The sequence below is a fragment of the Oreochromis niloticus genome, linkage group LG13 (genome assembly GCF_001858045.2).
Source record: "Oreochromis niloticus isolate F11D_XX linkage group LG13, O_niloticus_UMD_NMBU, whole genome shotgun sequence".
In the NCBI taxonomy this organism is placed as follows: Eukaryota; Metazoa; Chordata; class Actinopteri; order Cichliformes; family Cichlidae; genus Oreochromis; species Oreochromis niloticus.
This window is the reverse complement of record NC_031978.2, coordinates 23617143-23643749: the sequence shown is the minus strand read 5'-3', so window position 1 is coordinate 23643749 and position 26607 is coordinate 23617143. Positions and strand designations below refer to the sequence as shown.

Below are 26607 nucleotides of genomic sequence, written 5' to 3'. Positions count from 1 at the left end.
TCGCTGTTTTCTTTTGTAGCGTCTGCGAGTCAGAAGCGGCAGAAAGAATCACAGACTGGCGGCGCCTCAAAGAAACACAAGCCAAACCGCAAGAGCCTCGGTGTGCCTCCCAAAAAGAATAGGAAAACAGGTAAGAAGAGCTGTGGGTGGAACTGATGACACCCACTAACGTTCTCATTTTCAGCGCCAGCACTGCTTTCATGTGTCTCCGTTTCATTTATTAACCCGTTTGCTGGCATCATGTAACAGATTCCAGGTAGGAGAGGAAATGAGGCGTTTCCTGTTCACTGCATTTTCTTTCTTTTTCCTCTTTTTCTTCAGCCAACAGCAGTGACAGCGAGGACCAGTCTGTTGTTGAGGGCACTGCCAAATCAACTGCCTCTAAAAACAACCCATCGGAGCTGAAGGCTGCCACTTCGCCCAAATGTCACGGGCGATCTCCCCCTTCGAGCCATAAATACCACAAGCAGGGTGACGCAGACCACGCACAGCACCGGGATAACCACGGAAGATCGCCGCGGGTGTACAAGTGGAGTTTCCAGATGTGTGAGTATCCAACCCATTTAGTTTATGCTTGTCAGCTCTTTAGTGCTTCCTGTGAACTTATCCTTTCATTTTGGGTCCTCTCAGCTGATCTGGAGAAGATGAACAGCCTGGAGAGGATCTCGTTTCTTCAGGAGAAACTTCAGGACATCAGGAATCACTACCTCTCCCTCAAGTCTGAGGTCGCCTCTATCGACAGACGACGAAAACGCATGAAGAAGAAGGAACGGGAAAGTGAGTCAGCTCTTTATCGCCTCTAGCTTTAATGGTTCACCATTAAAGCGAGAGGAGTAAAACAGGAAGTCATTGTGGCATTTTTTTTATTTATTTTTTTTTATATCAGCTTAACCAATCACTGCTTCTGCTCCGCAGGCACAGTGGCCGCTTCCTCATCATCATCCTCCTCCTCCTCACCGTCCTCCAGCTCGCTCACAGCGGCAGTCATGCTGACGCTGGCAGACCCTCCGGTATCGTCCTCATCGTCCTCATCTCAGAACTCCGGGGTTTCAGTGGAGTGCAGGTGACAGGACGACCCAGCAAAGAGCCACACCGCACGAAGCACTTAACCAGCACCCTGGGGTCAGCGCCCCGATTCCCTTTCAACAGGATGAAAAAGTCGACCCACATACTGTAACTACGGGGCACAAAAACCAGACCAGAGACAAAAAAAACACGAAAAAACAAAACAAAACAGAAGAAACAAGCACTATTTTTTACTGACAACTGTTTTCTCGGCAAGCTAATGGCACTTAAGTGCACTTTTATGACGATTGTGTAGGGGTGGGGCGGGTGAAATTTGTCCAAAAAAACCAAACCCAACATATATACAGATTTGACTTTTGTGCTTTACTTAATTGAACATTTAAAAGAATTGTTTTTGCAAGCAATAATTGTTTCCATTTGATAAAGTTGTATTGCAAAGGGATGATTTCCAGTGAAGACCATCTGTCATCTGTCCTCGTAGCCCAACATGGCACTCGCCATGTTATTTCTGGAAATCTGGAAGAGAAACGCTGCCACATTGGCATTAAGAGCATAGGAAAGGTAACTTTGCTATGTTTCTCTCTGTCTCATTTAAAAAAAACAAAGAAAAATAAAAAGGACCTTCATGTGGATGGGGTTGCCCTCCCCATGTACAGGCAATCGCTCCTGTACATGGTCTGAATCAAGTAGGTGGTAATGGATGAGGTTTCAGAACCATCGTATGTCCGCTGATGGCCTCAGTGGATCATAAGGAATGATACTGTAGTGCCTTTTTTTTTTTTCTTGTTGTTGTTGTTCTCCGCGGGGGCACTTTGAGAAAAGGACAGCACTTTCTTTTCCTGATCCTCTTCTCAGATCAGAGCGTTAGCTGGAACAACGTGTCCCATATAAAAGACTGCAGAACGCTGTGAATGAGCGAGTGAGCGGGCGGTGAAGGGCTTGGCAGGTAACGACGGGATGTTATCAGTGTATTAGGATTATTACGGTAATTGTAAAAGCAGAGCTCCTGTGTTGGATCACCTGCAAATCTACTACTGAATACTCATCCACAGATTACTGTTGAGGTAACAGTATAAAATGTGCAATGATGGAGGTTGGCGAATGCAATGGATGCATTAAATCAGTTCATCAGCCTTTTTAAAAGCCCATCTGCTTTTTTTCATTATGTTTCCATCCTCCATTTTTTTTTCAATCCCCCCCCACCTCAGTTGCATCAGCTTCACTGATGTTGATGTTGCATATCTGCAACTGGATCAAGTCAAAGGGGGGCCACAGGTGATATTTACGGCACATGCTCAGAACACACACAATCAAAGCCGAACCCCACGTTTTCAGTGTTTCCACCTACATGAAGTTATTTAATTACGTACATTTTTTCTTCATCGAAATGATGCACACTTTATTGGCATGACATGCCTGCTTCTCACACTCATCCCTACCAAAAGAAAAGAAAAAAGAAAAAAAAAGTTTGGCTCTGTTTCTTGTACTATGACCAGAATAAAGGTAGAGATATTGTAAATGTGCATTTATATGATAAGGTGACGTACATGTATACATTTCTGATGACATCTCCAGTGTTTCCTTTGTATAGACCCCCCTACTGTATGATAACCGGAAGTTACATTTTGTTCGGCACTTGTATGTAACTGTATGCTTTTGTTATAATTTGTATATTGAGAAGTGTTTTGAGTCGAGCTATTTAATATCTTGCACTGTTAATAACATGTACTTTTGTGTACAGACAGTTTTATGGTTTTAACTGTAGTTTGAGTGTAAATATCTGAGGGTTGCAGCATGTTTTGTTTTTGTTTTTTTGTTTGTTTTTTTGTCCTCTTTCTTGTTCTCTCAGTTTATTTGAGCTCATTTAATGTCGTTTTGTTCTCCCTTTCTCATCAGTTTTGAGTCTTTATCTAATTTCATGTTTGCTTTAGTTTTTATCCAGTTTTTCTTTGTGTCTTTTGTTTTTCTATAGCTTGTGCTTGTGAGAGAAGAATGGTGGTTTTCAGATGTGGCTGAACTATTTTCCAACCTGTACATGGCCTAAAGCTAAAGCTGTATGAACTTGTATACAGGAAAAAGTCTGTGTCATAGATCAACAGAAAGTAACGGAGCTTATTGAAAAATGCTCAATAGTATTTATTAGGCTCATCTGAGGATGGTCATTGTGTAATTTATTGTAAAAATGTAAGCAAAGCAGAAGCCTCTGTTTGAAATAAATGCCATAGTTTGTGAAGTACTTGGTGTGTCTCTTGCATCACTGGTGGAAAGTAACTTTACTCAGACATGTCTCTGTTATTATATAATTCACTGATGACCAACTGTTATCACTTCTATCAAAGCAGAGGTTTTGGCAGTTTCCCAGTCTGCAGCATTCAGCGGTATGTTAGCATAACAGCAACAAGGAAAGACATCAGCAATCATCTTAGGGAACCTGCCCATCAATTTGGGAAGCCTTATAAGGCAGCGTCCAAAGAATATGAAGTCAATCGCTCTGCAGCTAGAAAGATAAAAACTACTAGAGTGGGGATCCCAGGAAATTTACCCCAAGTTTATGACAGCACAATTAGAAAAACACTGGACAAGCATCATGTGTTTTGTTGCCAGAGAAAGCCTTTCCTCCCCAAAAAGAACATGGCAACACAGTGTTGGTTTAAAAATGTGCATCTGAACAAACCAGAAGACTTCTGGAACAATGCCCTCAGAGCAGACAAGACCAAAGTAGAGACATCAGGCCATAATACCCAGCACCATGTTTGTTATAAACCAAACTACACATCAGCACAAACTCCCTCATACTGATTGTCAAGCATGGTGGCTGGAGGGGTGATGATTTGGGCTTGTTTTGCAGCTACAGGACGTGGGAATGTTGCAGTTAGTCAACCACCAACATCTCTGTATACCAAAGTACTCTAGAGCCAAATGTGAGGCCATCTGTCCGACAGCTAAAGCTTGGCCAAAATTTGTTCATGCAACAGGACAATGATCCCAAATACAGAAGCAAATCTACAACAGAATAACTTAAAAAAACAAAATGATGAAGGTGCTGCAGTGGAATGCTGCGGTGAGACGATAAGAGATCGGTGCATAAATCAATGCCGGCAAACCTCAACCATCTGAAGCAACTTTATTAAAGAGAGTAAGTGAAAATTCCCCCACAAAGATGTGAGAAACTGATAAAGTCACACAGAGGTGGTTCTATTATAGGGGTGTGCTTAGTTTTTCCTCTTGGCCTAATTTTTGTTAAATAAATAAGAAATAAAAACTTTTTTTTTTTTTTTAAATATCTGAGACGTAAAACCTTAGAACTTAAAGACTGTACATTTTTTAACCATAAATATAAATACTTGTTTTTGTTACAGTTTGTATATAATTAGTTTTTTAAAATGCAGCATTTCAACTTTTTATCAATTTATATTAATATTATTATTATATTATGTATTTATAATATTTATATGTTAAATATTATTCTTCATCATTTTGATTTTCATTTAAAGCATGGCTGGGTAAAAGTGCTAAGGGGCGAAATGTGGGAAAACACATTATTCAACAGATTATTATTGGTAATTTAACTACATTATACATTAATTTTGGTAAAGTACAGATTATTAACCAGATTAATGACGGTATTATTAAAGTTCATTAATTAAAAGCAACTAACCTTTGTGCGTTATTTATATTTGTCTTTGCTAATCAGCACAGGCAGTATATAAAATATTATACAGTCTACGGTTATTAGTGGATGTTTTATTTCCTTAGTTTGGGCTTGTTTGTTGCTAACTCAGCTGTTTTGAGGTCACATTTCCCGCCTTCATCTACGTCATCACTTACGTACTTCCTGGCACACTTCCTCAGCAGCGTGCTAGCTGCTAGTCAGCGGCGAGCGTGGCTGTTCATAAGTAGTTTGAGAAATGTTGAGCGGCAGGACGAGCGCGCTGGTCGCCGGGGTGTGTGGTGCCCTTTTCATCGCATACTGTGTTTACTTTGACAGGAAGCGGCGGAGTGACCCCCGTTTCAAGGAAAAGCTACGTGAGCGTAAGTGTGCAGGTCAACGGCGTAAACTTAGCATCGGTAGCACGTTAGCCTCCACGTGACCGCGAGGACGTTAAAAAAAAAAAAAACCCTCAAAGCTTCTGGAAACTAATCAAGACTGCGTATTTTCTCTAGTCTTTTAAGCTTAGAGTGTGGTAACATTTACTCTAATATTATGTCCCTCAGCTGCAGAAGAAGCAAAAGCATGCTACAAGTGTAACAGCTAGCAAACTTATTGCCTCGTGTTTTCCGTGTTGCACAACAGCAAACTAAACATGCAGTATGGTCTTAAAACCTACTTCTCTCTCTCACAGGTCGACGAAAGCAAAAGGTTTCCAGTGAGAAGACTGGGCTTACAAAGGTAGGACATGTAGAAAATAATCGATTCTTGTCTCATTTTGTTTTTAGTTGGAGCCTAAATTTGGTTTTTGTTTATTAAATTGACTTTGAAGCTGCCGAACTTGAAGGACGAAGAAGCTGTCCAGAAATTCTTCTTGGAGGAAATCCAGCTGGCAGAGGAGCTCCTTGCACAAGGTCAGCCACATGTTCATTCACAGAAAACACATGGAAGCTTGCCGCATGCGCAAGACGCACGCCACTCATATCACTGTAACTGTGGCTACACTGGTGCAGTGTGTCTGTACAAAGTTTTAAGCACTGATAAATTTTTAATATGCTTGTTTTGTTTTTTTATGTGGTCTGTTAACCTGCTTCTTCCCTAACTCAGGTGAATTTGACAAAGGTGTAGAACACCTGACCAATGCCATTGCAGTATGTGGTCAACCTCAGCAGCTACTTCAGGTACTTCAGCAAACGCTGCCTGCTCCAGTCTTCCAAATGTTGCTCACCAGACTACCCAGCATCAGCCAGGTGAGAGTTACCTGCATCTCCTTGTTTTTGTTTTTTGTTTGTTTTGGGCTTTTTTGTTGTTGTTGTTGTTGTTGTTGTTTAGCATCCTTGAAAACCCCCCAGCTGCCATTTGTGATTTCTGGGACAAGAAAGGGTGCAAGAATAAACCTTAGAATCATCCAAAGCTGAGAGCTGTGTGTCAGTAGCTCTCGGTTATTTCACCTCTAAGACAAAAATACTTAACGCCCCGTGTAACTGATTTGCCTTTCTGTAATGGGTAATCCCTGAAAGATATTTTCTTCCTCTCTTTCAGCGACTCATCGGCACTCAGTCTTTAGCAGAAGATGACGTCGAATGAACGCATGTGTGTGAATGAGTTTGAGATGGAAATCAGTGAGGGGAGGGGAGGTTTTAGACACTGTCACTGCTGCACGGTTCAGTTGCTTGCGAATTCTGAGCTTCACTGGCCATCGGTTGAGATGAATTTCCCTCCATCAGAGCACTTTGAGGTGGACAAACGTCTGCCAGGTTACATTTATCGAAATGCATTCCTCCTTTCCAACATATCGGTTATTATGTAGCCATTTGTTTGTATTTAAAGCGCAACCTGTGTAAACAGGAATGTAGACGGTTTGTTCTATTTGTGACTTGGACTGAAGTGAGTCTGTCTACTCTAAGCAGAACACTTGCTTGTGGTATAATGTTTATATAAATGATTTTGCTGGTTAATTAAAATGTACTTTTTTTTTTTAAAAAACAACAACATTCCAGTCTTTCACCTGGGTTTTTGTGTCTGTGTAATACTACAATAAAACATTATAATGTGTGTTGACTTTTTGATTGTCCACTTGCCAGTAGATGGCAGTAGCAATGCACAGGAAAACCTGAAGCATTTAGTTCTGAAATATGGAGTAAGGGCACTTTCACTTTGGAAAGCTCGAGTGTTTTTGTTTTTTTCCCCCCTCAAATAAAGGATGTGCAGGAATTGGGGACGAGTATGTTCGTATCAATAAATATTAATGAACATGGAGGGGAGTGAGCCAACGTGTTGTAGTTATCCCACCCATATAGGTGCAAAACAAAAGATCTGTGAGTTACAGATATTAGTAATAAAACACAGATGCTGCTGAAATGAGGTTAAATTGCCATCATGAGAGTATTTGTTTCCAGCCAAAATGCTGAAACCTGATCTTGTGTGAGTCCAATGAGCCACAATGTCTTTATTGTGAATGGCTTTATTGTGTGTGCAGGAGTATAAAACTGGAGCAGCTTGTAGGGGAAGGGAGTGGGTCTGCTTGGATGTGTGTCTCTTGGAAGACAAATAGAGCTGTAATTATTTTTATCCCTCTCTGCAGCTGTTTTTTTTTTTCTTTCTTTTTAAGGGCTCTGGCCAGAGCAGCCCAGGCCTCGAGTTTTGCCAGGAAACAAGAGTAGGGGAAAATAGTTTTTCAACATTAGGAATGAAAAATGAACAGCGGCCCAGAAATGTCGAGTGCAGACTAAATGGTAGACAGTGTTCCATTTTCCATGAACTCATGTGATCACTCTTCAGTCTTTTCTCCACCACTCCTGGTGTTTTGCCACTTGGTGGAAATGGAGAAGCCTGTCAGGGGCCTGCAGAGTCCACTGGCGCTAGGTGTGTGCGTGCAGAAGAAGTGACTCGTTGTTAATCTATCCTTTGGGGAGGCGGAGAAGAAAAATAACAGACTGTGTTGGAGGTCAAGCTGAAATCTGTGGTCTGCTGCTGGCAGATCGAGGCTAGAAGCAGGTTCAGACTTCTCCACGGAGCGTAACACTGGCCTGCCTCTCCTGTAAATAAACACTGCTGCTGGCCTTGTGCTCTGTCCCCTGCAGACTGGAAGGAGCTCAGGGGTCACTGAAGGATACCAGATAGGCCCTGCCTTCTCTGAAAGCGTGCCAGCACAAAATAAACCCATTGAAACAGGCCCTGACACGAGGACAGACGCTGTTTGATTTAAGGATGACACAGCAAATCCAGTTTCGGGGCAGAAACCACACCCCGAGTGAAGAGTGGGATAGTAATCTAATGAATGGAATGCTTGCTGTAATACTTTTAATATAACATCATTCTTTTAATTGCCTTGCTGCTCTATTTTCAGTCTGTATGAATGGGTTATGAGTCAGCTCTTTGTATCTGATGAAGCTGGCAGAGGGAAGGAGAAGAAAAATGAAGAAACTCCCTGTTGTTTTGCAGTAGGGGGCACTGTTGCTCCAGGCTGTATTTGCACACCTCTGTGGCGTTACACTGAACCGCAGACAGATTCACAGTTTGAGGACGACTGAATGGACAGAAGCTGAGAGCACAACAGTTCCAGTTGACAGCAATAACAATGGCTGTGCCTGCAGTACAGATACCCTGTGATTTTAAAAAATCCTTTTGTTGTTGTTGTTGTTGTTGTTTTGCTTTATTAATGTTTGCACGGTGACACATAAACATCGCGCCACCACAGGTAGAGAAAATAACCCTACGATCATGGCACAGGGAATGCTCAAAGCAGCCTGACTGCCATTGTAATTTGCTGGAAGTGTTGAACTGGGAATATTATAATCACTACAATAATCTGAACTCTGCAACTCATTAGTGGAAATCCTGTCAACAAATTATCCGCATCGCTAATGACCTTTGCTGTGTGTTATTGGAGTGTGTGAGTTTGAATGTCAAAGCCTGATTACTGCTTCTGTGTACCAAGTGCTATCTGACCGGTGGAGTTGTCTGGTTATGTAGGAGCAGCTGTGTTTGGGATTTTAAGGCAGCCAGAAATAACTCGGTTGTGTGTGGTTGCTATGGCAGCTTCACGTAGACTCTCGGTTGAACCAGTCTGCATTTGAGATCCTCTGAGTGTTGGCTTCTGAGCAGTGAGGGGGGTATTTGCTGCCTGTAGCTTGCTGATCGGTGTCTGTTTGGTCAGCAGAGGCCCGGAGTCCTGCCGCGTGATGATGCTCGCAGTCCCGCTGTCTGTGTCCTGCTGCTGCCGATGCCATGGCTGTGGTGCCGGGGGGGTGGGATAAGAAATGTCCCAGCTATTACAAAGCCCAGTGCCCTCACTTTGTGCGCGCAGCACCAACACGGTATATGAAATACCCGCCGCCTTTTTTTCTTCTCTTTGTCAGTCACCAGCGAGGGGAAAAGAAGACGGAGAAAAAAATTTCCAAGGCACGTCCTAAAAATAAAGCAGCACTGTCTGCGCTCAGAGTATTAACTTCCACACAGATGACCCATTTTTCCATCTCAAAGGGTCTGAGGATGGTTGGAAAGGAAAAAAAAGAGGGTGGGATGGGGAGGCAAGAGTGGAGCCAATCACGTGAATCTAAAGGAGGCTACAAATCCTGGCAGATTTCTCTTTCTCTGTGGGGTAATGCCTTGCTGTCATCTGTTTTTCCATTACTCTGCTGCTAGTAATTGAACTTGTGCTGCTGCTGTTGCTGCTAGCTGCTGCCAGGCAGGTTTTGTCCTCCATGTGTAGGCCTGCCTATTGAGCTCTGTTGTTTACATTCCCCATGAGTGGGAGCCAAAGGGTGTGGGTGCCCCCCTTTTCTCTCCCCCACTACCAACCACTCAACCATACTGACTGCTTCTCTCCCTCTCTCTCTCTCTTTCTCTTTGCTAATGTCAGCCCCCACCCTGCCTCCAGCCTCCAACCTATCTCCCGATCACTAAATCTCTGATAAGGCTGAAATTCAATAGCGCGGCTGTTGCCTGAGAGAAGTGAGTGCATCACATGACCTGTGAATTCCTGTTTACACTGAGCGGTTTTCATATTTCTGGTCTGATAACGCAAGGGCTGAAATTTTGTGATGAAGTGGAACAAAAGGGGATAATATCAAAAGAACGTGTCACTCAGCATCAGTTCTCACCCTGTCACTGGCGTTATCTGCACAATCTAGGCATGCAGTTAAGCTGCAAGGGGGGGAAAGACACACATACACACACACAAGCTGAACTGGAGGGTGAAGAAAGGGTTAACTAAGCAGACTGTGTGCACAGTTTTTTCTCCCCCCCACCTCCCTCTGATCTGCCTTCCTGTCTCACAAGCAGTGCAATGCAGAGGCTTTGAACATTATGAGAGTCAGACAGGCTTGTTTTGCATACTGTAAGTCTCCTGCATTGACTTGTAGCAAATCCTTGCCCTTGGGAGGCACGTCAGAGGGGATTAATGGGAGGGCCGGGGCCTCACAGAGTTTCCCATTGTCGCGGCTGTGCCCGCACTGTATTTTCATCCCGCAGAGTGAGAAAAGAGTGAGCAGGTGGGGAGGTGGTGGTGGTGGTGGTGGGGTGTGTGCAGCTTGTGTGTGTGAGAAGGAGGGGGGAGGGGGGGTTATACAGTGGTGTTATTTCCCTCTGCCCTGATTTTTGGAGCTGAGCTGTAGGGAGGGGAGGACAGTGTAAATAATGTATTTGGAGCGGCGGGGTAGAGGGAGATGGAGCTTGACCGAGCTCAGAGCGGGTGGAGGGGGAGGGAAGGAAGGGTTGAGCGGCCATTCTGCTGCACAGGAAGCTTGGGGCTGGAAGAAGGGGAGGTGGAGGTGGAGGGGGAGGCAGAGGAGGAACTGTACGAGCTACAACAACAATGTTGCTGTGGTGGTGCTCTGGGGAATATGGGGCCTCCGCAAGAATGTGGCAATCCTCTACTTCCGCTCTGCTCTCTCACTTTTAGCAAGACAAACAGTTTGCTGCTGCAGACTGCCGCTAATGATGCAAAGTTAACAATAATGTAGGCGTAATCTTACAGCTGGTAGGAGTTTCTCATTAAGAGCAACGATTGCAAAATGACACTGGCCGACCTTCTACAAAGCACACACGCTAAAATTAAAATTTTAAAAAAAGATTTGAAAGGTGAGGTAAGGGACGCATTTTGCATTTCATGCTTATAAGCTCACCACAAAGACTGAAAACACAGAATCATGCAGCCTAACTATACAAAGCATGCACAAGCACCTCTAAACTGTTAAAACAGACAAGTTTGCAGGTTTTCTTTTACACTTCCAAGAAACTGCATTAAATGGCACACACCACGTCTGACACATTTTTGCAGAGCACTGAGCTGTGGTGTCATTTTTCAAAAATACATACACGAACACGTCAACAGCCAAAAATAAGCTAAACCTGCAAAGTGACTAAAAGGCAGTTGCTGCTTTTTTTCTAACCTTTTATCATTCATGTTTACGTCCAAATAGCACCAACTTCACAGGCATTAGCTTTAAGCTATGAATGCAGGCACTGACAGTGACTGTTTCCATAAACACATTTTTATTTTTAAAAGCCTGCATGCTAGCTAGCCTCATCATACCTTATTTACAGAAGTGTAAAAATGACAAATAACCATTATTATGGGGGATGTGTGCTGGACTATCTCTAGTATTGTGTGTTCTCCACCTTGGTCTAACGTTTGCTAAGCTAAGCTAACCTACTTAAGATTGCAAAAAAAAATCATTGGTTGCACGGTGATTGCATTGCGATGTGTCTCTTTTCGGTTTTCTGGTTATATTCCTATATAAAAACAATCCTTCTGAGCGCCTGTGTTATTTTGCACTTCAATTGCCCGCATTCCTATTTGTGGAGAAATTTCAGCATTATTTTTTTCCGATCTATCTCTGTCTTTGCGTGTTAGCAGGCAACCACGGTTAAATCGTCGCATGTAATTGCCAACTTGACCCCATTCAATCACAAACGGATTGCAGACTGATGCCATTCATTGCTGTTTTGTCGCCATCTTGATGCGTCAGAGTTACTTTGAAGATGACAGCCGACTGCGCAGTCGTAAACTCTCTTCAAAGCAATCATTTCAAAGACAAAGAGATTGCAAGTTCATTGCACACAGTGGCATTACTTTTGGTCGTGCCGCAGTCTCAAACCACTGTTTACCCTAGTTGGACTTTGGCATAAGCCGGAGGCTATAGCAGCTTAAATGGCGTACATGAGAGCAGTATTGATCTGACTCCTTGCATGAACACAATCAAATGTATTTTTACCACCCTCTGTTCCACCACCAGCACCTCTTTATTTCTCTCCTTATCATTCTTCCCTCACTCTCCCTCGGCGTTCCCTCTCCCCTGTATCTCTCTCACACCTGCCATGTTCGGTGGCAACAATAAAAGGGACCTCAACCTTGAAAGATGATAGAGCAACTCTGACTACAATAACAAAAGAAGAAGAAGAAGAAAAAACCTACAAGTCACTTCTGCTCTCCTCTACACACGATGTAACCTTGGTGTAACTTTTGTATTTTATTATCTTTTCTTGGGCTCACACAGCTCTGTTGCTGTATCACCCTGTGCAGCTCGGCAGATACAACCCACTCGTTCACCCGAGAACTACAAAGTGGGTTTGACGCCTTGCATCTTGTGTAACCGTGGTCTTTGAAGACTTTGGCTTTGAGCTCTGTGTCTTATCAATTCCCTACGCAAAGCTAAATCTGAATCTGAGGCAAGCGCATAAGGGGGTAGCTTATCTGCCCCACTAATTTAATGTTATTCATTCATGCGCACTATATTTATGACATGCTGTGCATGCGCAACTAGTTTACATTTTTTCGTCATTTATGTAAGCATTGTGTGTGTGGAAGGGCGAATGCTTAGACGTGGCGGTACAGTAACTTATTAACTTTGCATGAGGGAAACAACTGGTTTCATTTTGTTGAATGCATCAAACAAAGGAGCACTTCATACATTAAAGGTGTAATTTATAATGTTTTGCTCGCAGAGTTTATGCAAAAGAGTCGACACGAGATGACACGTTGGTTTGTAAAGCCTTGTTTTGAGCCGGTGTTAGCATCTTCGCGGCGGTCATATTGTTTTCCAGCACCAGAAATAACCACATTCGGATGAGAGGTTGGCGTTATCAGCTAATGCTACCAAGCTAGGTAAGGAATAATTAACATATGAATTATGAAAAACCATGTTATGTTATCAGGTTGGCTGTTTACATGGGAGTTTATGGGCATTGACTCACTTTTGTAAGAAGGCTCCAGTGGCCATTTGGGGAACTGCAGTTTGATTTTAGCCCAACAGGATGCCACTTAGTTTAGCGTGAAAGCTGTCACAGAGGACCTAGTCGTGGGTCCTTTTAGGGCACACTTTGAAGTCAACTCACATTTAAACCCAAGGGAAAGTGAAGCAAAGTAAAACAGATATCCGCCCGATTCCAGTCAATGGAGGAGCCGCACCGTAAAGTGAGTGGTACTTATCACAGCAAATTCCTGACTTATTTGTCATCTGGGGCCTCGGATTTGTCACATCGAATCTTCTTTTCTCAATGAATTGGGGAGGGAGATTACAGGCTCATAGTCGGTGAGATAATGACGGCTTTGACTCTCAAATGAAAGTCCTCAAGAGGATGCTGTGGAGAATATTTCATTCCCACGGTGCCACCGAAGCTCGCTCTCCGCGCCCATCTGGAAATAAGATTTATTTCCCGGTCAGCCTCAGAATTATTCGGTGAACCCAAGCTGCAGAGCCACACCGCTCTTTCCCATCTTTCAACCCTGCACCTCACTCCGCATGCAAATCATCACATGGCACGTAAATGACTGGACGGTTCACTTACTTTTCCTCCTTTTGACTGATTCTCAGATTTAGTTCCTCTCCAGCAAACAAGGTTCATTTATTTTTGCATGATGCATTGATGCATTGATGTCACGTAGAGCACATGAATATCCCCATTTGACCCATTTTAGCTAAAACCTTGTTTTCCCCTCTTGTTTGTTTGGCGGCTACTGTGAGGATTTGATATTGCTGCCTAACACATTAGCAACTTGTTAGTTTCCAAACCTGGTTTCATTAACATATAAAAGGCTTGTTTTTTTAGGGGGAAATATCCTTATCTCATTTGAGGTGCTTCTCCCCATAAATTATTCCACAAACTAGGCTGCCCATCAGCCAGATAAGCTCTTTACTATTTTGTTTCACGCAGAAAGCCCACATTCCTGGACTTGATTTGAATTTAATGGACTTGTAGATGATTAATGAATCAATTACCGGATACAGCATCTGATCTCTGGGTGGCTGCAGAGGCAAAGCTGACAGCTTTTCAAATTGAAAGGAGCAAAGTCGTTGTGGAGTCTTGCCAGCTGCCAGCTCAATGCGCTCCTATAATTATAAATGCATGAAATAATTAACAAACAACTCCACTTACACGCCGGGTCATTCGGGGTCAGCTGGAAGGGTTTGTGGAAAGTGGAGCTCGCCGATGATTGCACTTTGTCTGATAAGACAAAACGCGGATTGAGTTAATCTTGTAGCGAGAAATGCACGGAAGGCTTTTAGTCCAGATGACGCTCAGTGAGAGGCCTCTCTCCTGAAAACATGTTAGTGTGGATGTAGCTCTAGTGAAAAGCTTATTGAAAGCCCCCTCCCACCGGCACCGCCACCTCACCATCCACACCCCCGGCTCCCCTCCCGACCCCTGCCGCTCCATTCTTCCAGAGGGATGGCTTGTTGACATCCATTAGGAGGTTTCCCAGCACCGAGCCAGGCCAGGAAAGAGAGCTAATGATGTAATTCCCTGAGAGATGACATTAAAATGTCAAAGTGCTGCAGCTGACATCATCCATTTAGCACAGATTTTCCTATAGCATACATTTGTCTTCCATTTCCACCCCCCCGTCCCTCAGCTTTCTCTTCCTAGGAACAGAGCTCCCCACCCATCCCAGTACCTCCAGGCTCCACTTAGGTGTGCAGCCACACAGTGGAGGACAGGCTGGAATCAAAGCATGTCTTCCCCTGCAGCTATAAATGCCCTGCTCCAGAAAGCAGTACTTTTAAACAGGCTATGTGTGTCACGTTACATTTATCTCTTCTTTTTTTTCTTTTTCCAAGCTTCAGCAGATGCTAATTCATCTTGTCTGCACAACAAAGACACCACACGCCCTACAATTCTCTCACCTCCACCTCTTTTTTACTACTTGTTAATTCCCACCCTCATGTGGAAATGACCTCTGCGTGATTTTAGGTTAGCTACCCGAGTTTATCCCGTTTTGCAAAGTGTGATCCGACCTGGTTTTGTTTTGCGCGACAGAACCAGGAGAACATTTTGTACAGACCGCATTTTGCTACCTGCCTCACGTCGCGACCCTGTGCCGTTTCACGTCGGTCACGCTGTTGAAAATGTGGAATCTGAATTATATTTCTACGAGGGAGACTTGACAGCTCTCTGTTCTTCAGCCCAGCGAGTGGGCAGGCTTACACGTCAATAATGGATGCTCGGAGGCAGAGTGAGTAGACGTGAACTGGAAGCAGAGAAGGGGGCTGCGCCTCACTCAATAATGAATCAATTGATCCTCCTGCAGATGATGGATCAGGTTGCTATGACGACAGATGCAGTGTTACCCAGAGCGTGGAGGAGAGAGGCTGGCTTCTCAGAACCATAAGTGTGTCTTGGCTTTAAATGTATGGTGACGCTGGATGCGATTCATAAAGAAGACGAAAGCAGAAAATATTAAGCAGTAAATTAATGCGGCCAGATTCTCCGAAGAGGAATTACCGCACAGAATCAGCAATCCATCACATCACTCCAGATCTTTCTTTTTTTCCCTCGATTTCTACCGTGAAAAACAGATGTAAAGATGTTGCAGGTGCATAAGAGATTACACTGGCGGTCACCTCCGCTTTGATTAATCGAGGCGCCGTTCCTCTTTGATGGATGCTGTAGCACCCAGAGCTGAATACACATGTGGGTTTTATTGTGCGTGTAGCTCTGGCTTCTTGAAAAACCAACATGTTTACCGTGTCTGCGTGTGTGCGTTGTGTTGCCGAGGCAACGCGGCTGATGCCGGGTCCAGCTGGGACCACGTTGCCAAGTAACAGCTGAGTTATGAGAGCGGAGGAGAGGAGCGTGGGCGTTGGGAGGGTGGTGGGGGAGTGGGTGGAGGGAGAGCAGAGGATACGAGGACTTCTATAAAGACAGCAGCGAGCAACAAAGACTGGAAGCATGAAGGGAAAAAATATCTCTGAGGGTTAAAAAAAAACTTTTTGCATTTATTTAGTGTAGTGCTGTGGGTTGAAAAATAACATGGTTTTCATCTCTCTCTTGCTGTCTCTCTCTGCGGCTTTCTGCCAGAGAATATTAATACTTGAGAACATCTCATCGCTGGCAACATAAAGTGCCGTGCCCTATGCTAAATAGCAGCAAAGCATCTCTAAGAATTTCTTTGATGTACTTAAAGTTGAAGCAATTAGTATAATCCTGTGTGCGACCCTGCCTCTAATATGACAATACAAATGGCCTCCAATGACTTCCAGGTAGGCCGACACAAGCCTTTAGCTACAAATGGTGATGACTGTGCATCCTTGTAGTCTAGGAGGCTCAGGTGCGGAGCTGCAGTACAAGGCCCGTTGTTGAGTCAGCACTGAATGGCAGCATTGGGGAAAAGGAACCCAACACCGAAGGGCCAAAACAGCAGTTTCTCCAGTGGCCATTCAAGGCTGGCTCTCTAAAAGAGTCCCTATAGACCAGCGGTCCCCAACCCCCGGGCCACGGACCGGTACCGGTCTGTCAGTTGTTTGGTACCGGGTTGCGAGAGTTGAGGCTTGGGCGTGAAATTGATGGTTTTCAGGGTTTTTATTGGTTTTTAGCATTGTTTTTTTATGGTTTGTATCGCTATCTCGGTTTCCTCAGGTCTTTTCCTGTGTGCTATGAGTAAATCTTCTGTTTTTTGGTACCGGTATTGGTTTTATTTTGTTGTATTTATCCGCAACACCTTAAAGGGCAGTCTGTGAAAATATTCTCAGACATAAGCCGCAAAAAAGGTTGGGGACCGCTGCTATAGACAACCTTTTTAAAAAAACTTTTTTCAACTTAAAATGTTTGAAGTCTTAAAGATTTTTATTATTAGGGACGTTGCTGCTAGTTTTAGTCACTAAACTGGACTATTTCACTGTGTTTGTAGTGTTGGTGCTGTCCAGACCTTTTTTATATAATTACCTGACAAATAACATAGCTTTCTGTGTATTTAGCTGCTCTAACTAACTGTCCAGAAGGGCTGTGCTCAATTTAGGCTAGTACATCTTAGCATTTTATGTGTCTATTATGTAGCACTTATTAGCATCTACACTCCTTGACAGCTGTTGCTAGGACGGTTGCTAGGAAAAAATGTCTATTCCCTGACTAGTTCATAAGTGGTTGCTGGTTGTTGCTAGGTGCAGCAAAAACCTCGCCATGATTGCTTTTGTTGCTAGCAGATTGCCGTGATCACCTGCAGTTTGAATAGAAGATGCCGACCTTTCTGTAAATACTCGCTAACTACTAGCCAAGTGCTACTAAAACTTGAAAAAAATGGAAACAAAGAACATTCTTCTTCAAAGTAAGAGTTGTGCCTCACCGCTGCAACCATCAAGTTTCAAAAGGTGCAACCTTGAAGACATTTGGTCTCTGTTTCTGGTTTGTGTTGCAATTTTATCACTTTCAGTACCGCTTGGCTAGTAGTTAGCAAGTATCTGCAGACACTTCAGCACGTTCCAAAAAATTACGGGCAAATCATGGCAATCTCCTAGTATCCAAAGCAGTTGCGGGGAGGTTTTCACCAACTGGTTGGGGGAAAACGCATTTTTCATTAGCGACTGGTCATTGCCAGATGTTTGCGAACCAGTCTTTACGTTGTCACACTTCCAAAATGACAGACAGGTTAACCTCATGTGGTTAGCTGTCACATAACTGCAAAACCTCAATACTATCTATGGATTCAGTAGTTTGCTTTAGCTGATTACTCAAACTAAAGCTTAAAAATGGGACTTCACAAACCAATGGCTGACATCATTGTGGCTAAGTCCATTTTCACTATACAGTGTGGTCAGCACTGGTTTAGTGAACACCAACGACAACAAAAATGTGGTCTGCACTTCAGCAAATTATATGAATGTGTAATGGTTTGTGATAGCAACAGCCGGTCGTGTTTTTCAGCTTCCATTAAATTGTTTCAAAGACGGGTTACACCCATTAAACTCCATCTGTGTGCCAGATGATTAATAGCAAAGGATGACGGTATGTTTTTACTATCCATCCACTCCTCTGACCTGCTCGTTCACACACATGAATCATCCGACCTCAAAGACTCAGAGTCTGTCCTCATGCTCAGGGCATGATTATGCAGCTCCACTGTCATATCAGTATTTGTTGCAGGCTTCTGGCTCAAATGCTTCCCTTCATGCTCATTAAGAAGAAACTGGCTGAGCAGTCTGATTTGTTGTCATGGAAACTGATCCTGAAATGCCTCTGTGCTTCATTTGAGACTAATTGTCCTCCCCAAACAAACATGCACGCTCTCAGACTCACATTAGCAACTGAAATCACAGCATTTCTCGCTCTCTTTGTTGTAATATCCTTGTGCTCCAGTACTTCTCAACAATAAACCTCTGAAACAAGGCCTGCAAAATCCTGCGGAACAGCAAGTTAAACAGCTAAAAACAACAAACTCTGCAAAGCAAAGCAGCTATTCAGGTTCCCGGAGCTGCTCCCTGGCCAACTGATCCAAATATGCTTGACTAATTTTCCACATTTGACGCTGAAGTGTGGTTGACTGACACATTTAGTCCTTGGCTGAGGGGTTCATTAAGTTCATCGCTTAGAGATCAGAAGGCAGATTTGTGCGGTGGAGAAATTGCAGGTGGAAAAAAGGGTAAGCCAGAACAACAAAAACAATGGAGCCAACGTGGTCCAGCACTTTATATAACAGAGCTCGCCTGTGGCGATTGTGCAATGCGGTGCAGTTGTCTGGGCTGATGTAAACAGAGCCTTAGTGCCTCTGGAGGCTCAGCCATGTGCCTTGATGCAGCAGTTATGGGCACATGCCCTACTTTCATAAATCAGAGCTGGAAAAAAAAGGAAACAGCGTGATGGGGAGTGGAGGAGGAGGAGGAGGGGCGAGTGGTGAGAGGGGATGCCGAGTGAGCTAGCGAGGGGAGGGAGGGAGAAAGAGTTTTAGAGGAAAGGAGGGGAGGTGTTGTGGAGGGGGGAGGCTGAACAAGGCTCATATTGATGTTCCAAACACAGCTGCAAGCGTCAGCTGACTAGCTGGCCTGGAAGCAGCCCCAAGCTCTGCCTCCTACCTTTATCAGTTTACACTGCGACCTTTCTCTTTCCATTGGAATAGATGAACCCCCCCCCCCGATCTGTCCTCTCTGACTTCTGCCGGGGGTTTCTGTATCTGCATGCCTCCAGAAACACTGGCTCTCTTTTCAGCACATCAGCACTTTCATTTGTCTCACATGGCTCGGCTTTCAAGCCTCGCCCCACGCTCTTACACAACTCACCATGAAGTCACTGTTACTCCTCACGTCCGCACCCAATGGCGGAGGATAAAGAGAGAGTGATGATGACGGGCTCGGTTACTTTGCAAATACATGCCACTTCAGCGGGATTGTTGGGCAATGTGCAATCCTCTCGTCTCGGGTTTCTGCAGAGCGTTCCTGGAAACAAAGAGATGGATTTAGATACTACATTTAAGCTGACACCTCAGGTTTGGACATATTTGGTGAACTTGAAGTTGAACCTGAAGCAATAGTTCAGGGTTCAGGTTTGAAGCAGCGGCAGCAGCTGTTGTCAGGAGTCTGTCCTCAAGGGGCAGTAATCAGCAGAGTTAACTGTCAATCACAGATCCACCGACCTCATGGGCTTTTTCTCAGAAAGTCGCCTCCTTGCCTACACACACACGCGCACACACCTCCTCTTGATGACTTTCTTCAAGTGTTACTGGATAGTGTTTCTATGGGAGCTGTCCACCCCCACATACACAGCAGCACCTCCCTCGCCTCCCCTCCCAACTGTTTGCAGGAAACACTCATCCCTTCTCTGGAGATGTCGCTCGCGGCAGCTCATGCACTCACAAATCCCGGGCTCCTTTCTGGGAAATGAAGGGCTCAAAAGATACATACATGTACACACACAAACCGGGAAAGCAAAAACCGAGGGAGGGGTGCAGAACACGGCTCGCCAAGTATATCTGCGTCGCCTTTTTGACAGTGAAGAGGTTGGATTGACTGTCTGCCTTCTGCAGGAGGCAAATGAGAAGCATATTCTTCTCTTCCCCCGGTTACTGTGTGACAATCCGAGTCGCTGCGGTATCTAGGCAGACCACAGCGATCCCCAAAACATCACAGGAATGAGAATTGTTTCTGGCAGAGACGGATGGAGGGAGCAAATCAGAGAGGAGAGGGAAAGAATAGAAGCATTTAAAGGCAGCCATCGCTGGCTTCAAATGTCACCGAATTCCCGGTTAGACAATGGAACACAGCTGCTGCTAAGCTTTGAACTGCAGCTGTCTGTCTGCTCTTGCCATTATTTGTGTGGAAATGTGGTCGCTGGTTGTGTTTTGAATGTGGGGCAGATATAAAACATCATAGGAAGATTAGCGCGTACAGTATTCGCATGTGAAGAGGGTGGATCAAGGTCAGATAGAGCTGCAGAGAGACACATGAGTAGGTGGCGGCCATGTCAGATGTTCCCAATTTAGAAACCCTCAAGCAAGAAGCAGAGATGAGGAGAGAGGTGGGGTGGCAAAAAGAGGCTGCGGTGCTCAGTCTGGAGTGGGCTTTAATGGTTTGGGGTTGAGGGTCAAAGAGACGGGGGAGGGGGAGGGAGACGAAGGATGAAGCTCCGAAGGACGTCTCGCCTTTCGAGGCGACTCTGAAAATGAATTTCGATTGCCTTTTTTGGCGTGCTCGTGACTCAAACGGCCGCGGTGTCCGTCACACCTCCACAAGTGGCTCATTACCGGTGTCATCTGTGGATCATTGCAGAACATCTCTTCCCCATCTCTGCTGCTCCTTTGATCATCCTCCAGACAATACCCCATTAGGCCCGGGCTGATTTTCTAAAGCACGGCTCAATTACTTAAGGATACACTCATTAGCATATCTGAAAGCACAGGCGTGACTCTGCAAATAAAAGAACACATTAGATCCCCCCCGCAATATGTTTCAATTATTCATACAATACGAGGGTGAGTGGAGAGAACCGAGTCACAGCTCCATTTGCATTCAGCCGAGGTAATTAACATTTATCGAGCTCTCGTCCGGGCTTCCACTTTGGAAGCACTTGAGTCGCTGGTGTTTGCCTGCTCTGCAGCACACGGGCAGGTAAAGCAGGCTGACAATACGCCTTAGCATCAGTCCGCCTTAAACGTCACTCTTCAAGCCACATCATTTTTGTCACAGTAGTTAAGCGTATCACCCTGGATGCCTTAGTCAGCAGCTGCTCAGCTGCACTAGGCAGGGCTCCTCAATTATTCACAGAAAAGAACGCACACACACATATGGGCTCACTTTGCATGTGTGTGTGTGTGTGGAGAACAATGATAGCACTTTGCAGAAATTATTCTTCTTGTTCTGGCATTTTTAGCCGAACAGGGTGATGGCAATGTCAGTCAGTGCCACCGAATCCTTAAAAACGCTCATGACAGCCATGATGATGAGTCAGCACTATCTGCGTGAGTTCGGGGAGGAGGAAAGTAGTAGAACATCTTGTTATCCGGGGGTTGTGTGCAGCAAGGTTAGAAAATGAAGCAGGAGGACTTTTCTTGAATAATATATCAGCCGTTCGGCTCGATCCCTACCATTTTTTTTCCTTTTTGCATGCATGAGTAAATTCCTGTGCGTGCTTATCTGTTCACGGCCTGCTGCAGTGCAGCGCGGCGCAGTGCAGATCTCTGCGTCGCACATTAAGAATGTGTGAATATGTGTGTGCGTGCGTCAGCCGCTGACTTTGTGTTCATTCCACAGTAAATTGATCTGGCTGCTCACTAGACTGGATGGAAAAGGGCCCGGGGCGAGAAGTGCACAGTGCATCAGCAGATGGGAGAGCCCGCTGTGTTGCCATCACACAGCATTCCTCCTCCACTGGGCATGCTCAGAGGGGCCACGCCTCACGTCTCACGCAACACCACCACCACACACCCCCCTCCTCCTCCTCCTCCTGCTCTCGGGGCCTGTTTGAACCAGTCAGTCGGAGGTGGCGGCGGCAGTCCTTTCTCCTGTTTCTCATCTGACCTTCAAAAGCCATGCACGGGGACAGTAGGTTGACGGGGAAGGGAGGAGGGTTGTTTTTCTAAAAGCTCTCTGGGTAGCAGGGCTGATATGTCACTCATTATTTCCACTCGGTGCTTTTGCTCCGTCACAGCCCTCGGAGGGATGTGGAACAAACCGGCGCCTTGCACGTAGAGCCAGCAGAGGCTGGAACACAATAGCTAAACAACAGAGATAACCTATCTTAACGTGATCTGTCACCAACGTTAGCTACTATTACCTCCTGTTTCTTATCAGTACAAGAAACTAACAGCTGATGATGATTCCCTCAAATGTCAGTTTCCTTGATTGTGAGCTGATGTCGAAAGGGAACTTGCTCAGAAGGGTTAATAACAAGGAAGTGAAATCATTTTAGTCACTGTGTGCCTCGCTTACGTAATGCACAAGTTGTGCAACCTGACAAAAATACAAGCTGGTATTAATTGAAATCACTTTTGGTGAAGACTCACACATGTGCTCCAAAATGCAAAGTGCAGTACTGGAGGTGTGATTCCTTTCGAAAGAAAAAAAAAAGGTGTAAATGCACGCAGTCTCATATTTGCAGCACTGCTCGCATATCTCATTCACACTTCTATATTTAAATATACTGCAGGCCCAGAATGACCTCATGAATCACATGGTGCATTTATAGAGCGACAGTATCATCTTTTTTTTGGTTTCCTGCTCTGTTGTTGTCAACACAATCAAACCATACTTTACACATCATCATTATTGCTGCAAACCGCCTGCTGACAATGCAGAGAATCTCAGGCTTGAATTCCTCCATGAGTCACATGGCACGCTACAAACAGAAAGATCTTTTTTTTCACTCTCTCTCTCACTCAAAACTAAATCCCTCAGGCTTCCACACATTCCCTCTTTGTTTTGCCACAACATTCTGCTTGTCTCTTGTCCTTCCGTCTTTGCTCGTTCCTCTCTCTGAGTTGCACGACCGGGTTCCTGTTTATGTCAGGCGAGCATCAAGCCAATCAGCTGTGAAGGCTCTGATCCTCCTCGTAGCTATTTACTACCCTGTGGTCTGCGTAAAAAAAAAAAACGACTGAAAGCGAGCTGAGCTTGGGTGCAGGCTGCTGAGTAAGCACACATGCAAAGCTTCAAATCACTCTACAGCTGACCTACATACATGTAAACCCCTCTGCTTTAAACTGTGCATGCGTGGGCCGGCACAGTTTTACCTTATCAAATGTGCTCCACGGCTCACTACATTTGCTTGAGTTTCTTACAGAGCAGCAGGAACAGCGACGTGATGACATTTTTTTTTTCTTTGTTGCCGTTGAGGGCTGGAATGTGCTGGTTTGTAGATAACAAAGCAGCCCGAGGCGGCCGCATGCTAACTGCGCATGAGGTCACAGTCCGCCAACACAGGACGGCGTGACATGAGAGGGGATTTTATCCTGGGTTCTCCCTCGGTGGTGTCATACATACCTTTGCCCTTTGTCTTCTTCTACTGCCCTGTTTTTCCTCACTGCTGCAGTTTCAGACTGCAATTGCCGGTTATCAAAACTGCCAGCCTCCTCTGTTATTATATGGTTGGAGTAAAGTGCAGACTGCATTTGAAGACAGCAAGAATAGACTTTTGCAAGAGTGTGCAAGGACCTGTTCACGAGTCCAGCCAGTCGCAGCTTTCTCTTGGGAGTTCACGATGTACCATAAATCTGTTAGGCAGGGAGAAAATATAATCAGGGCTTTGCTGGGGCATTTGAGTTCACTACAGGCAGTACATGAGCACTAATGCCTGATTCAACTCTGGCTCTGGGAAACATGCCTGACATTCAGTGTTTACACCCCTCAATGAAAGCTGCTAGTCAGACAGTCTGATCGCTCAGCCTGGAATTAGATTCAGGAAGTCATGAGATTTCCAGGTGGCTTGGCTTTCCTCGAATTGTTAAGCAGGGATTTTTCAAAGAAAAGCCAACACACATTAAACCGAGGGCATCGACTGGTTCCCCGGGCTTGGCACGTGGTCACGTCTAAACACGAGAAAGCTAACGCAAAAGGGAAAAAAAGAAAAAAAAACATCTAACTGAGTGAAAACAGGGGGAACGGCATTCGAGCGTTGTTAGAGAGAAACCTCTTCACTGTGCCATCGTTTAGTGCACAGAAACACACGAATTATGAATCAGTGCTGAACTCCTGCTGAACTCTCTGCACCAGCACCAAGCCAGAGAGCTGCACCACATGACATCCAACACACACATGCGCACCCTGTGACCTCTGCAGAGCTCCAAACATACGAGGCAGTCTGCTGTGGAGCGCTGCGTCTGCTGGGTGAATCATTACGCTGTGCTGCACCTGGCTGCAGTTAGAGAGTGAGAGAGAGGATTTTGATAAACTTGACGTCTGTTGGGAGGTGGCGGAGGACGCAGCCAGCTAAAGGGGAAAGATAAATACAAACTGGTGGTACAGCGGTTAAACCTCCCGCCCTTTTTGGCAGTCAAAGTGTGCGTGTGTGTGAGTGAGTGAGCAAGCGGGTAAATATTTAACCCTTGTGTCAACACCACACATGTGTCACAACAGCATTCCTGTGAGGCGCTCGTCTTGTGACAGAGCGGTTTCATAACAGGAGCTGTGCTCTGACCGCCCGCATTCATTGTTTTGCGGTTTTTGGAAGAAGCTTTGTGTGCCGGTGCAAAGTGACTTGTGTGGCACGACGAGTTTCGTGTTTCTGCATGTTGGGCGTTAATGAGTGCAGAGGTGAGGCTGTGAATAGCTGGGTTAACTAGTTCAAGACAGCAAACACAGCACTCTGTTTACCCAGCAAAAGCCTCTCTCTCTCACTTCCTCCTGGCTGTAAATGGTTAACTTGGCAAGAATCATGTGAGCGCTAGTAAGCTTTTTTTTTTTTTTTACTGCATGGGGGAGGGGGGGGGGGGGGTGTGAATTTTACTCGCCTTGCTGTTAGGCAATGGCATTTCTGATCAGAGCGATTTTATCGTGAGGAGAGAAAGCGAGAGAGCGGAGCACGTCACACTGCCTCAGGAAGGAAGACAGAATTGAGCTGTCTGCAAAGATGTTTTCTCGATGAACAAAGCAGATACGCGCATGTGAAAATAAAAGTGGAGAAAGGAGGGAGGGGGGAGGGGGTGGTTGGTGCGTTGTCCTTCAGGGCAACCCTGGGTGCAGCTAGACTTGTCAGTCGGTGTGAGAGCGTTTCCTCTTCAAGGCTGTCTGGCTCCTCCTCCCCCCTCCCTATTGTGTGGCAATGCAGGGTGGGTGAACTTTATCCCTGTTTGGTGAGACACAGCTTTCAAGTCATTTGCATGGAGCAGGATCAGGTTGCACACTGTGCACCTACTGCACAATGAGAATCCCAGCACTTAACAGAAAAACAGGGAGATGTAATCACAACCTTTCATACAGAAAACGGCCTCTGCCCAAACCTGTAGGACGACTCCAAGCCCGCCCTCCCTCCACGCACACACTCAAAACAAGGGTTAGCCTACATCACACACACTGAAATCACAAAGATTGCATTCACCACACCCAGCTCCACATGACCTTTGGACAGGCAGGCAGGTTTTTGCAAACACATGGCGTAAGACAGCTCAGTATCAGCGGCGTGCTTGTAGTCGTTACGAATTTGCACAACACAAACATGCGGGTTAATATCACCTTTGCCTTATCAGGCTCCTTCAAGGGCACCAAACTTTCCCACAGTGCTCTGCTCTGTCCCGCCTGCGTTCCTCTGGGACCTCAACTGTTGCTATAAGAGTTTAACAATCATTCCATGTGCTTCCCACACTCTTACTGTACCTCTTCAGCTGAGCTCGTTGTGGTGACTAAACCATCCACTATGTCTTAGTAAGGACTGACTGTATGTAAGCCAGCGTCTGTGTTGCAAAACTAGTTTGTCATAGACGTTTACAATGCTGGGAAATGTGATCATAAGTTCCCAAATAAAGACCGTCAGCACTTTCATTTCAGTTTAAATAATAATAACAACAATAAAGCCTTGAATACATTTTCACTGTCGGGCTTAATTCCTACCAGTATCTTTAGCAATTTATTCACTGGAGTTTTCACTTTTCTGGAGAAAAATAACAGCAAGAACTAATTTAGTTTTGAGTATATAAGTACTATAATTAGCTGTGCAAGTAGTTTTATTTAAACAGTCAGAAAATCTATGGCGTTGAAAATAGGCTCATTCTTTACACTTTTGCTCAGATGGTTTGTCTTCATAATTACAGATTTAGCGAGGCTTAATAGTTTTCCCCATTTTGCCTCAGGAAAGCCAACAATAGCCTTCTTCATTTTTTAGGGCAAAAGGGCACAGCAGGTCAGACAGCCAAGTCTGGACAACATCTATTTATCTGGGTTTTCCTTTGTAATCCATCTAAGGCAGGGGGAGCAGCAAAGACTCCACAGCGTGTAGCAGGAAGTCAGTAACAACAACTGTGATATTAATTATGTTAGCTTACAGAAAAAAGAGGAGGATTTTGGTGGAGGTGGGTTACAAAGCGGCTTGCAGTTGGTGAAACAACTGCAGGAAGCCTTAAAAGGTGCCTCCTGGCAGCATATATATGCACATACTGTTTTTTTTTTTTTTTTTTTTTTACCTTACCTCATTTTGACTTTTCTTTCTTTCTTTTTTTTAAATCACTGTTGTGTTTACAGATTTTTGCTCATAGTATACGGCCCTTACCAGGCATCTGTGGCACTGTAACTCTGTTG

At 44.9% G+C, this 26607-nt stretch overlaps 2 protein-coding genes and 1 non-coding gene across 3 annotated transcripts in view; all 3 read left to right on the top strand.

The window, feature by feature from the left end:
- Positions 1-3262, top strand: part of arid4b (AT-rich interaction domain 4B) — a 35833-nt gene extending 32571 nt beyond the window's left edge. Inside the window, 4 exon segments of the mRNA XM_025897281.1 lie at positions 20-130; positions 322-546; positions 631-777; positions 916-3262. Coding sequence (XP_025753066.1) covers positions 20-130; positions 322-546; positions 631-777; positions 916-1067 — 635 coding nt within the window. The 3' untranslated portion in view covers positions 1068-3262.
- A 1584-nt stretch (positions 3263-4846) lies between these two features.
- Positions 4847-6730, top strand: tomm20a (translocase of outer mitochondrial membrane 20). The gene is made up of 5 exons (XM_003441035.5): positions 4847-5058; positions 5370-5416; positions 5508-5589; positions 5783-5925; positions 6218-6730. The coding sequence occupies exons 1-5, from the start codon at positions 4935-4937 to the stop codon at positions 6260-6262; spliced, it is 441 nt and encodes a 146-aa protein (XP_003441083.1). The 5' UTR covers positions 4847-4934; the 3' UTR covers positions 6263-6730.
- LOC112842057 (small nucleolar RNA SNORA14) lies at positions 6005-6141 on the top strand. The gene has a single exon (XR_003213649.1). It is a non-coding gene; the product is annotated as a small nucleolar RNA SNORA14 (small nucleolar RNA).
- Positions 6731-26607: the final 19877 nt, after the last annotated feature.